Source organism: Lactuca serriola, chromosome 8 (genome assembly GCF_051521515.1).
Source record: "Lactuca serriola cultivar US96UC23 chromosome 8, Lser_US96UC23_V15, whole genome shotgun sequence".
NCBI lineage: Eukaryota > Viridiplantae > Streptophyta > Magnoliopsida > Asterales > Asteraceae > Lactuca > Lactuca serriola.
In genome coordinates, this window is record NC_136415.1 from 287,992,601 (window position 1) to 288,005,864 (window position 13,264).

At 31.8% G+C, this 13,264-nt stretch overlaps 1 protein-coding gene across 1 annotated transcript; it reads right to left on the reverse strand.

Annotated features, from left to right (window-relative positions):
- Positions 1 to 5,471: 5,471 nt before the first annotated feature.
- Positions 5,472 to 10,514, reverse strand: LOC145068165 (protein neprosin-like). Its single transcript, XM_079015141.1, has 7 exons — positions 10,320 to 10,514; positions 10,131 to 10,217; positions 9,058 to 9,267; positions 7,295 to 7,459; positions 6,895 to 6,948; positions 6,104 to 6,247; positions 5,472 to 5,849 (listed from the first exon to the last, which is right to left on the reverse strand). The coding sequence occupies exons 1-7, from the start codon at positions 10,512 to 10,514 to the stop codon at positions 5,472 to 5,474; spliced, it is 1,233 nt and encodes a 410-aa protein (XP_078871267.1).
- Between the last annotated feature and the right edge of the window lie 2,750 nt (positions 10,515 to 13,264).

Sequence of the window (13,264 nt, forward strand, 5' to 3'; positions counted from 1 at the left end):
GTTGTGGAAGTCTGAGCTTAAGCTACTTAACGTTTAGCCTCGATAACGCGCCTCTCCATTGCGGCTTGGTTTTTCCGGAACTCCCTTACCATGGCTCTAGCAACGGTAATGTCCTTCTAAAGGGAAAATGTGTGCTCTATTGTTCGATCATGTTCTTCATCCAAGAGACAAAGACGTACTGTTGTGATTTGGGCAGTGGACTCAACGTCCATGATTTGGTTGGCGTTTACCCTTGCTTGCTTGCCTTGGTTGGCGATGCAACAAACCATGACAGAGAGTGCTCTGTCAGCCAAACCTCCGTTACTGAGGTTATAAAAGCCTTGTCCCAAGCTGTAGGGTGGACATTGTCCTTGTTCCCTGCTCCATCATTTCAGATCTATAGGCCAGAGGGGCGCCGGACCTTGAAAGTTCCATCGGGGGTTTGGTGCCTTCTAGGAAGGATTGTAGACCTCGGGTTCTGAGTCAGTGCCCTCATCATCTACTTCTTCTTCCTCTTCTTCAAGATCCTCTTCTGGATCTTCCTCGGAAACCTCTTCGGGATCCTCTTTTGGATCTTCCTCGGGAATCTCTTTGGAATCTTCTTCTGGATCCTCCTCGATCCAACCTCCATTGCCCTGGTTTGGGTAGTAGGGATCCCCGGGGATATGAAATCCTGCCATTTCGTCTAATTGAGAATAAAGATAATAGAATTATATATAGGATTTGAGTGTAAAGAGAAAATTTTATGATAAGACCTACACCGAGTCCTCCTATAATTACCTAGTGTATACGAATTACATACAATCGAGATTGAATGGACTGTTGGATAAGTAGCTTCACTCTAAGCCCACATCCAAACAAGGAAAAGAGCCTAAGTGAAATCATATGTCCTAATCCCATGCAACCTCACTCATATGTAACCTTAAAGTATGCACTTTGCAATTATAGCCCTGTGAGTGAAGGTTTTTAGCTTCTTTTTTTTAGCTTAATTTCATTTTAATTGACGATCCTCGTCCTAACGAAATGTCGGGGTTTACTCGCTTGTTATAGTTTTTATTATGTCATAAATACTCCTATAGTATTTAAATTTGTAGGTTTGATTCTAGTGTTACTTTGGTAAGTTTTTGACTTGTTGCTCACTACGACTGTTCCCCGACATATGTTGGTCATATCTCGAATAAATATAGTTGATCATGCTATATTCATCCTAGATCTGATTACAAATTCCGAGGCTTAGTCATAGTGTCCAACTTGTCTTAATACTTTTGTATAGTTCTAACTATGACATTAAACTGTTGTATGCATGTATTTGTACATTTATGAAACTAACATTTTAATTTAATGAAGTATGGTTGGTGTGAAAGCACTTTGTCAGAGAGTTTTAGTCTCTTTGGATTTATAGTTTGTATATCTTCTGTGGTTCAATATACTTAGTTCTCTATAAACAATGCTCTGATACCAATTTGTCACACCCCCAAACAGAAAGCAAACACAACCATAATAAATATAATTTAAAAAGTTACATTGTTGATTGTAATACATGTTTCAAAAGAAATTACAATATGATGATATAATAAGTTTGAAATTTGACGCCTTAGCATTCCTTCCCCAAAAAGTTGTGGTTTACCTATATTATTGAATCCCTGAGAAATACAAGTAGTTTTGAAAAAGTGTTAACAATTAAGTTGGTGAGTTCATAAGCGTTTTTGTATAAGAATTATATGCCTTTTTGTATAAAGTCACCGAGTTTGTTTCTAGAAAATCCAATATTTTCTATAAATGAATGGTAGTTTTTAAAAGTTCCAAAAACCGGAATGCATAAGTATTTTCCATACCTAAAATAGTGTACGTAGATTTATAAATGCATATATAATCACTAAAGCATTTGATAGCCCCGTAAATTAAATGTTTTAATACTTCATGTGAGTTTTATAACCGTACTATTGACCCAAACCGTCTGTCACAACGTTCTTCAGACGTTGGAATGATATGACGTTTGTCACCCCAGACATGTCGGTCCAACTGTAGCTAACAGTTTAGGTACTGGATTGTCAATCCTATATAGATCTATACAAAAGTATCATGCTATCCCTACAGGAGATTATGGTTTATAACACATGACTTGAAATGCGTACTTGAAAGTACGTGAAGTTAAATGTCACACAAAAGTTTGTATCAAATAGATATACGTACGAAAAGTCCATTTTTCTTGTAAAAGTAAGTGTTTCCTTTCTATAGTGTTCATAGAGTGTAAAATATCATGAATATCTTGTAAACTATACCTATTATAGTTTTTCAAAAACGTGTTTCATTTAAATGATAAACCTTAGTGTGCTACCAACTTTGCATGTACATTATAACATTTGTAATAACGTTATTTTACGTATTTAACATTTATACACAAAATGTAGATAAAGCATTTGAAACTGTATGTAACGATTTGCATTTTAACATAAGTTTTTCTTGCATTTTACTTGTATTTCTCACCCTAAAATATAGTGAAAACGTGAAAATATAGGGGTATGAACTCACCTGGTAAGTGTGATGATTTGAAGAAAACGAGACTTTTCTCGGGCAGTACTTCGACTGGAAAGTGGAAAATTTCTCCAGAGTTTCAGACCTTCGGACCTTTGTCGGAGCTTGGATACGTAACCGGGGCGTCGGGGTAGTCTCGGGATGCGTAACACTGAGTAAAAGTAGGAAGCGAGAGTAGAATTGAGCACCTAAACCCAACACCTTTGGTATGTATTTATAGGGTGCAATTGTAGAGCTCACGTCGTGAGTTCGATCTTATCCCCTCCGTAGACTCGATGCCTGAGAGCCCGTCTCTGGCACACATCAGTCACTAGCTCACGTCATAAGCTTCAGGCTCACGTTGTGAGTCCTCTGCTAGTGTGAGAATTTGTGTCCCGAACTTCGGAAATTCATATCTCTTGAATACGAGTTCCGATTATATCCACGCGTAGGTAAGAATATACTCTACAAATCTCGTTTAGACTTTGTAGGATAATTTTGAATTTTATTTTTAATATTAGATTTTTAACAGGCATGGACAGGAAAAGTCCGTTAAAAATTCATAACTTCTTCATCCGACGTCCGTTTTTGTTTGTGTTTTTATTGTTGTACTACTATTGTCGAGATCTTCGATTGTCGTTTAGGTTGCGTCGGCTAAAAGTCGCTCGATCTCAATTTCGAGTTTTTAGCTGGCTACTGCTATATCCGAAACATAGAAAAATCATAACTTCCTCGTACGAAGTCAGATTTGGACGTTCTTTTTATTTATTTTTACGGTTTAATGATATTTACGACGTTCATTGAGATACCTAAGCCTAAAAATTATTTTGTTGAAACTTCGCATTTTACACTTAACAGTGTTTTACCGGTTTGGTTGCGGATTTTCGATTGGTCGTAAATTCTTCGTTATAACTCGAATTTATGTGTTCTTTACATTTCTGAAAACTTTGTTATGACATCTATTACTTTATGCAACCCATAGAGACTTTTGAACATTTTATTTTTGATGCTATTTTTATTATATCAAAAGTTGATTACAATTCTTGACTTTTAGGTCATTACATTGACTTTAAATATTGGGTTGTCACACCTAATCTATAAACGAGAGAGAGAGAGAGAGAGAGAGAGAGAGAGAGAGAGAGAGAGAGAGAGAGAAAGAGAGTGAGAGAGAGAGAGAGTGTGTGTGTGTGTGAGAGAGAGGTATTTTTTAATTGATGTAAAGAAAATAAAGAAAAAACTAAATTAAAAGGGAAAATTCATCATTTTAAATGTTTTTAAATAATTTTAGATCAAATTCACAAAAAAAGAAACATTTTGAACCATCGATGCAACTCCATAACCTTTTGGACCAAACATCCAATTTTTGACATACCACAAGGACTAAATTTGCAATGTTGTCTTTTTAAATTTTAAAAAGAAAAAAAAAACAAACACCCCCATCTACAGTCCATAGGATATTTCCCTTTTTCTTCCTTTTTTTTTTCTTCCATTCATGCTTCTCTGTACGAACCCTCCTCCCTAAAACACCACTAATAATCTCTTCAACTACCACCACCACCTTAGCATTCAACACATTAGCCGATTATGGCTAACCAACTTCCCAATCCTTCCTTGCCATTCTGTTAAATTCAGTTTGCAAAGGAAAAGGGAGAACAATGACAGTGGGAACTAAACGATACCTAGTCTTCGTTGCACTAGTTTTGATACGAAGGATCTGAATGAAGTTGGTGATACTTGTTGATTTGTTGTTTTTGGTCATACTTATTGATCTGAGATATATATAGAAGTCCAATTTCATAAGAAAAATCTAGGTTTAGAACATGGGGGAAAATAGTATGCAAGAATTGATGATGTAGCGGTTTTAGCTTCGATGGTTGGGTGGTGGTGATTAGCTAAGGAGACTGAGGGTGGAATTCTAGGGAGGAGGGGGACTCTACAGGGGTTCAACAATGGTGTTCATTTGCCAAAGAAAACAAAGATGAGAGGGGTGGTGAAGAGTTAGGTTAGCCTTCTCAGTGGAGTTGAGGATGGGTTTTGTGGGACCCTATTATTTTAGTAATTTGTAAACATTTAGAAAACAATAAAAAAACTAAAAAGAAGTGTCATTAAGGGTAATATAGTCAATTCAAGTCAACTAGGGACAAAATACGCAACAAAAACATACAATACAGACTATCCGAGTTAAAAAATAAGTTAGGGACCAACGGTGCAAATTACCCCGAACCACAAGGACTATGCGTGTAATTTAATCTATTAGCAATTTATAGAAATTCATTATGGATTACAACAATTTGATCATAAGATTTTGATATTGACCAATCTATCCATCATTAAAAACCGACAATACATTTCATAATAATATATTTTTATATTTTAATAGGATTTTATATTATATTAAATAGAAATATAATTAAAAAAATATATTTATTTATTTTCATACATTAAAAATCAAATAAATTATAATGGTTGTTTTAGCAAAAAAATAGATTATAATTTAATCTTAAAATAGATAAGGCTTGAGGTTAAAATTATTATGCATTGAAAACTAAAATTCTTACTTTTTGGTCTTTTGACAAAAAAGTCATCATTTATATTTTGTTTACAATTTAAGTATCGAAACCTGCTATTGTTTGTGGTAACTTGCAAATTAAGCCCAATTACAAGTAATATCCGGTTCTAATGGTTAAATTGCAAAAAAAAAAAAAAATCATGATAACTTTTTTGTTTGTCAATATAAACAAGATCTAAAGTTTTTTTTTTTAGATTTCCCTTTTTCAGTTCGGTATATATTATTACAATATTTTCATAAATATAATATTTTGTTGTTTCTTGCAATTTTTCATTCGGTATATATTATTAATATATTTTCATATGAAAAATCAACATCATCTAACTAAGCAAAAAACACAGTAAATATAAACAAAAAAAAGATATATTCTATGTTTTAGTAGGAAATCCATAAAACATATCATTTTCTCTTAGTGACAATTTGGATTATTTCCAGGCCCTCCAAAAAATATATAATAACCCCAAAACTTATCAAACCCATTTTTAACATCATAACATTTTGGTTTTTCTGCTATTAAATTAACATCACTAACTGGTTTTAACGCATTATATTCATCAATAATTTCCATGTTCCTAACATATGAAGCTTTTCCATACCCTTCAGCTGGAAAGTGGCCACTACCCATTATGGTTGATGTGTGTTGTTGACCTGGCCTTTGAGCATTATACACCTCTCCACCATATTGAATCGTTGTTGCATGTTTATTAAAGTCGGGGAATAGAGCTACATGCCAATATCCAACTACAGTGTTTCCTACCTTCAACCACCAGTTCCCATGTCTTGGATCCTACAAAAGTCCATATAAAATGGTTTGAAAAATATAGTTTTATTACATTAGAATAATAAAAAGTATGTTGCATTGACAGGCACAGTCATAGTCATGCAAGTATGTTGTAGTTTTTGCGAATTAAAATACAATAATTTTAGTAGAACGTCATTAAAATAGTAAAGCCGTTTCTATTAAACGACCGGGTTAAACTTCATTGGTGAGGTTTCTTTTATGATTATTTTCCTCATGATCTTGATAGATTAAGGATTTACCTTCCAGATTAATACTTTGATATCGAATTGTCTGCCATTATATGTTGATACTGGATAAATAGTAGCTCCAAGAGAAATCTCCTGAGTCGTTTGTACAAACCCTGAACATTTCAAATTGTAGCATCCAGATCGATACCCATCGTTCTGTAATATTAGTTCAAACTATCATCATTAATATCTAAAGAGTACTGCATACCCAATTAAGGTTAATATCAATGCCGAAGGTACGTAACATAAAATAATATATAATAGTACGTTATACGTATACCCAAATCAATAAATTTATACTAAGATTAATTGAAAAAAATTGTTGCTTTTTCTATTTTAGACAACCCAATTTACGTTAACGAATATGCTTAAGACACCCACGATGTATTGAACTTATAAAATGTCAATGGATTAACACATCATTCCACATTTCATACAACTTTATCATATTTTCACTGCAAAGTTGAACGAAATATATTTATAACCAAAAGATCTTTAGCATATCAGTATGGTGAGATGCCCTCCCTCCATAAGGTTGAGGGTTCAAGTCACGTTCAAGACATATATGACTTTTGAAGTAGATTAGAACATGTGTGTGTTGCGTTTCTAAAATAACATATTTAAATAGTTGAAGGATTATTTTTTCCCATTAAAGGGTTTAGCAACCATTGAATTTCATAACATAGCATCTCACGTGGTATAGTTCAATACATTGAATACATATTAGCCATGTCATTTCACTCAAATATATCATTAAGCATTGTATATACTCTAATAAGTAAACATGATATTTAGTAACTTACCGTCGAAAAGATAAATAATCTTGGCGAACTAGTTCCATACATGGTCGGAGCAACCTATCATTACAAATAAAAGTAATTACTAACAATTATATATATATATATATATATATATATATATATATATATATATATATATATATAAAGTCTAACATAAGCGCTAATAGAGGATACAAAAAATATGGTAGAGATATTTGACTAAATTTTGTTAAGATTATGTAGTTTTGGATACTTCTATACCTAATATTAGATACATAACAGTCACATATATTCTTCAAGCCCATATATATATATATATATATATATATATATATATATATATATATATATATATATATATGACTGTACCTGCCAACCAACTTCAAAAGTGCTCAAGGGATGAGTTGGATATATATGACTGTACCTGCCAACCAGCTTCAAAAGTGCTCAAGGGATGAGTTGGAACATCCGCAATAACCCAAATTTGTGAAAGGCTAAATTCATGAGCCCTTGTAACATTTGGAGCCCATACATTTAAAGTTGCCTTTGCTCCATAAAATTCTCCATCGGTTACGTACCCAATTGCATGCTGTAACCACGTAATACCCATAAATATATACTTTAAATACATATTTTATTAGATATTATAACTCCTACATCTAGGCTTGTAAACGAATCGAAGTTTCAACAAATTGTTCGGAAATCGTTCGGCTGAAACTTCGTTTATACTTGTTTATTTAATAAATGAACGAAAATGAACACAAATTATTGTTTATTTATGTTGTCCATTAGTGTGTGTGTGTGTATATATATATATATATATATATATATATATATATATATATATATATATATATATATATATATAGTAAGTTTTTGGCCTTTAGATTTTCACCACAAATCTTGGTGATTTTGACACTTTTCATCCCTAAAGTCAAAATTTTTATATTTTTGCGTTTTGATCAAGTTTTTGTGGCTTTAGGATTTTCCCACAAAACTGTAGTGACTTTGACACTTTTAGTCCTTCCAGTAAAAAAGTTTTACATTTTGGTGTTTTGGCCACAAATCTTTAATGAATTTGACACTTTTCGTCCTTATACTAAAAACTTTTACATTTTAACATAAAAATCACAAAAAACCTCCTTTTGAATTTTGTCACCATATTTTTCCAACTTTGGCAACTTTAACATTATTGCCATAACCTTTTTGAATTTTCTCCACCAGTGTCCTTTCTTTTTGTTGTACACTTTTCACATCTAATTTTAGGGGTTGTCGATTTTTTCCTCTTTTTGTGGTGATTTACAATTTCAACACATATCTTTTAAAGTTTGCTAATTTTCCTATATTACCCCAAAAGTGGCGTAGCCGCGGGTTCTTTACTACTTTACATTAATTTACCTTCGTTCATTTAAGCTCATTTTATGTTTATATATGTAGTGGTGGAGCTTGAAGTTTTGATTTGGGGGGGAGGGGGGGGGGGAAATAGAAAATGTATAAAAATTGAAGAATAGGAGGTGGGCAAAGTTAAGTTTTCTAGTTTTAGACGTAATGTGTAACTTTTTTAATAGTTATGGACTAATTATTAAAAAAAATTAGGTGGGCCACAGCCCCCAGCCCTATATAAGCTCGTCTCTGTGTGTTCAATTATGTTTGATTACATTAGTATATTATATGTTTATTTATGTTCATATATGTTTAATTATATTTGTTTATTTTTATTCGTTTAACATATTCACAAATATAAAAAATGCAATTTGTTAAATAACCGAATATAAACAATGCTCGTTTGTGTTTGTTCGCCATCTTATTTACATGGTTACTATATAGATTATTTACTTTTGATGTATAGTTTTAATAAATACTTAATTTTTAATTTTGATGACAATAATGAGAATTAAATATCCTAAATACTTACCGGTTTATTATGATGATAACAGTGAGATGTTATAGATTTTTTTGGAGAAAAGAAAAGGCATCTGTAAGTAAAATTAATTCATGGTATGAATTTGAGTATGTGTTTTTTTTCTTTTTCTTGAAAGGTATGTTTAATATTTAAATTGTCATTAAATATTGTTCTTACACAAAGGTAAAAATTATTACTTTTTACATGAACGTGATAGGTTTAAGACTTTCTTTCCTAATATTATATTCTTTTGATTCAACAAAAATTAAATAAAAACGTTGTACCTCATGGCCATTATCAGAAGGAGAGAAATCATTCCTGCTAGTTGTCTTCCCAAACGTGGAAATGGAATCGGATGTAAATATCTCACTTTCTGTTTGCCTTCTTATTGGAATTGTTCCTTGTGGGCATGATTCACCTTTTGAATTCCATAACTGCTTAACTTCTGTTTCTATTCCCCCTTTCTTATTCCTATTTGGTATCTCAGGTGGATCCTATTCATTTACGTATTTAGGGGAACCAATCAAATTGAAAATATTATCAATTCATAAAAAAATAGTATTTAAGTCATTTTTCAAATTCCAGCGGAGAATTCGTTTGCAATTACTAAAAATGAAAACTACAAAAGAAAATTGTGCAGGGTACCAAAACTCAACTTTGATGTGTGAAATAACTCCTTTGTAATTTGTATATGGAATGTGATTTATAAATATAAACAATCCACATAGAACACCACAACTATGAGACCACATCAAGTGGACCACAAAAACATGAACATAAAGTTTCAATCAAAACAATTATGTATGAAGGAGACTGAAGAAAATAAAGTTTGGATGTATATCTAAAAGAAATTAATAAAAACAAAAATTGTAAAAAGAAATTATTTAAGAATGAAAACATAATTTTAATGTGCAGGGTAACTTCTTTGCAGTTCGTGTATAGAATGTGATTTAAAAATGTTAACAATCTACATATATCATCATGGCGATTATACAATATCAAATTGACCACAAAACTATCAAAATAAAGTTTTGATAAAAAAAATTATGTATGAAGAAAACGAACGGAAATAAAACTCGAAAGTATAACTTAAGAAAATTAATGTAAAATTTAAATTCTTTAAACATATTTTAACAAAATATTACATCTAATAGATTTTTATGATTAGTATTTTATTATAATAATTTACTAGAACATAGATTTATATTTTTAAAGTAAAAAAGTGATAGAATTTTTTTAATATTTTTTTTTTTTACTTTTTATTTTTGACACCGAAATATACGTCTAAAAATGCAGTCTTTTTTTTTCCACAAAAGTAAAAGCTTAAGCCTACTTAAAAATAATTCGATAAATATACCAATGGCCCTGTAGCTTTCAAAATAGGAATATCAAACGCCGGCTGTAAATGAATCAAAACACAATCTATTATATCACCATCTGGGCTCTGATTTAACAAAAAGTAAAAAACATTATAGTTAGTTTATATAATAGAAATTAAAATCATAAGGGAAACAAAAAGCATGTGAAATTTTATAAAGAAATTTACCTTAATTGACTTGACGAAGGGTTTGTTGATCTTCTTCATAGTATTATTAGTCAACTTCTTATTTGAGTGGAAGGTTGTATTTGCGTTCCTTAAATCTTTTAAATCTTTAGCTGAAAAAATCGGAGAAAATAACAAGAAAAACAAAAGAAAAACAGAGATGATTGGAGTTATGTCATGACAATAACTAGATTCCATTATTGTCTGTATATATGAATTATGTCACACAAATTTGTTTGCGTTTGACGTTTTCTTCGTTTTTTGTCTTGTGATCAAAAGCAAACGAAACCAAGTTTTAAAACCGGTCTTCACAATGCTTCAAATGAAAATCAAGAGAATGAAAGTATTGGTTTTAGAAAACTAAAATTTAACACATACAAATACTACGAGCTTTCAATGGATTTTATATGTTTGTTTGTGGGGTTTATTCCGAATTTATGATCTAGTGGAAATTGAGAATTAAATATCGAGATTTGAAGCAAATTGAGAAGTAAATATTCAGATTTGGCCATAGATGCAAATTTTATATAATATTGATCTTAACATTTAAGTATTTGTGTTAATATTTTTTTCAAAGTTACTACAATGAGAAAGAGCATTAATAAGACATACATAGAAACTAATGGTTCAACCCACTCATTAAGACATACATAGAAACTAATGATTGATCCGTGGGATAAAAAGGTAATATACTTTCGATTTTTATATATTTAGGCCTCGTTTGTTTTTCTACAAAAGTATTTTTTGAGCACTTTTCCCTTCTGGCGGGTAGACGTTTTGCAAGTGCACGTCTTCTTCTGCAAACTTGAAAAAAGACAAAAGACATTTAACCACTTCTAAAACAAACAACACCTTAGTCTTGATTTTTTTTTTCATATTTATACCTTTAATTTTTTTAACTGTATACATTTAGTCCTTATGACTTCAGGTAAGTCGGAAAATTTGACATAAAAGGATACTATATTTTTTATTTTGTACACATTTAGTCCTTAATATATATATATTTTTTTGCATATTTAGTCTTTAATATTTGTTTTGTTGTAAAATAAGTCATCGTTGTTGTTGTACACATTCAATATTTATGACCAGATTTTTTTAAATGTTTTTCTCACAACATCCTATGCATGACAATCATTAATAAAGTATTCGTTGATGTTCATGCTTATGACCACCACTACCTCGGCTGCTTGGTTGTTTAGTTCTTGTGGTTTGGCTTAGGTCTTATGTTCTGAACGTCAAAAAAATTTCAAACGATCAAGATTTTTAACGATCTTTATATGGATGCGTTCGTATTTGAGTCTACTATAAATTTCATTTAGATTACTTCCGTTAAAAATTAATACATATTACTTATGATCTTTATATCCATGCGTTCTTTATGAATGTATGTATGCGTTTTTTATAAAATTGAAATTAAAACACATTTTTTAATGGGAATAATCTAAACAAAAATTGTAGTAGATTCAAATACGTACGGGTGGATATAAAGATCGTTAAAATCTGTGATCGTTTGAAGAAGTTACGGTGTTCAGAACACAAGACCTAAGTCAAACCACAAGAACTAAGCAACTAAGTAGTCGATGTCGCGGTGACCATAAGCATGAACAACCCCAAACACTTTATTAATGATTGTCTCGCATAATATGTCATTAGAAAAACTTTAAAAAAAACGGTCATAAGTACTAAATGTGTACAAAAATATCACACCCCAAACCTGACGGCGGAAACGTATAGGGGTGGGTGACTTCATATTAAGTATCACAACACATGCATCATAGTAATCAAAGTACAACAACCATTGCATTAATAGTTTATAAGTTTTACATAAGTGTTCAAACATTGTATATTGACACCAAGAGTTATATAACAAAAGATAGAAGACATGACTCTATATGCTCCGTCTTCTCAAAATCTCTGAGGATGTACCTGTCTACTGGTTCCCAGAGAATACAAGTATTTTAAAAAAGAGAGTATCAACATTTAAGTTAAGTGAGTGCATAAGTATTTATGTTTACAAGCTTGTTTTCTGTTCCTTGAATATGTTCACTGTTTCCAGAAAATCTGTGACAACCTGAAATTTTCTATTACTTTGAAAGCTCAGTCAGTCAACTCAATTTATTGTCAGACTCATTCCTACAATCATTTAGCATAGTTTGGAGTCTGTTTGAGCGTTCTGAGCCTTGTACACTTAAGGAATAAGTATTAGAAAGTACCTGCTAGAACCACAGTGTAGCAAATTAGACCATAACCCACTTAAAATGAGTTCACGGCCACAAGACCATGAGTTTACGGTCGTAAACTCATGTGGCCGTACACTCAAGAGTATATATAAGATCCTTGGCCATTTTTCTCATTCTTTCCTTTCCTTGGCTGATTTTACTTCAAATCCTCTCAACTATCATCCCGATCTTCACCTTAGATCTTCAAAACTAGTAAGTATTCTTCCTTGAATTGTTGATACACCTCTTAATCTAGCATTCTCTCATGATTTCATCCATGAAAATCATGTTTTCATAGATCTTCAAGTTTCACCAAGAACACCAAGAACACACACTAGTGTTCTTGGCCAAAACCGACCATTTCAAGCTCCTATATCGTAAGTACACTTGTTCTAACATGTTATTTACTAGGTTAAACATGTTTAGGTCTTAGAAACATCAAGATTTGAGGGTTGGATGAGGGTTTACGTCCAAGGATCTCCCAAGGCCGTAAACTCCCTTTTTATGGTGCAAAGTTGCCCTAAATTCCTTCCTTATGCTTAGCACTTGGATTAGAACCCTCCACCAATGAACTAGGGACATTAAACTTTGAGTTGGTACACAATACCATGAGATTACGGTCGTAAAATCATAAGGGAATGGTCCTTAGGCCGTAAACTCATGTTAAGGTCAATTATTGGACCTTAAACTCATATAGACCCTTGTTTAGCCTTGGAACACTTAAACACT

Coding starts and splice junctions, on each gene's coding strand:
- LOC145068165 (XM_079015141.1), bottom strand. CDS start 10,514: ATGGAATCTAGTTATTGTCATGACATAACTCCAATCATCTCTGTTTTT. Junction 10,218..10,319: donor CCTTCGTCAAGTCAATTAAG/GTAAATTTCTTT, acceptor TTGTTAAATCAG/AGCCCAGATGGTGATATAAT. Junction 5,850..6,103: donor TCAAAGTATTAATCTGGAAG/GTAAATCCTTAA, acceptor GGACTTTTGTAG/GATCCAAGACATGGGAACTG.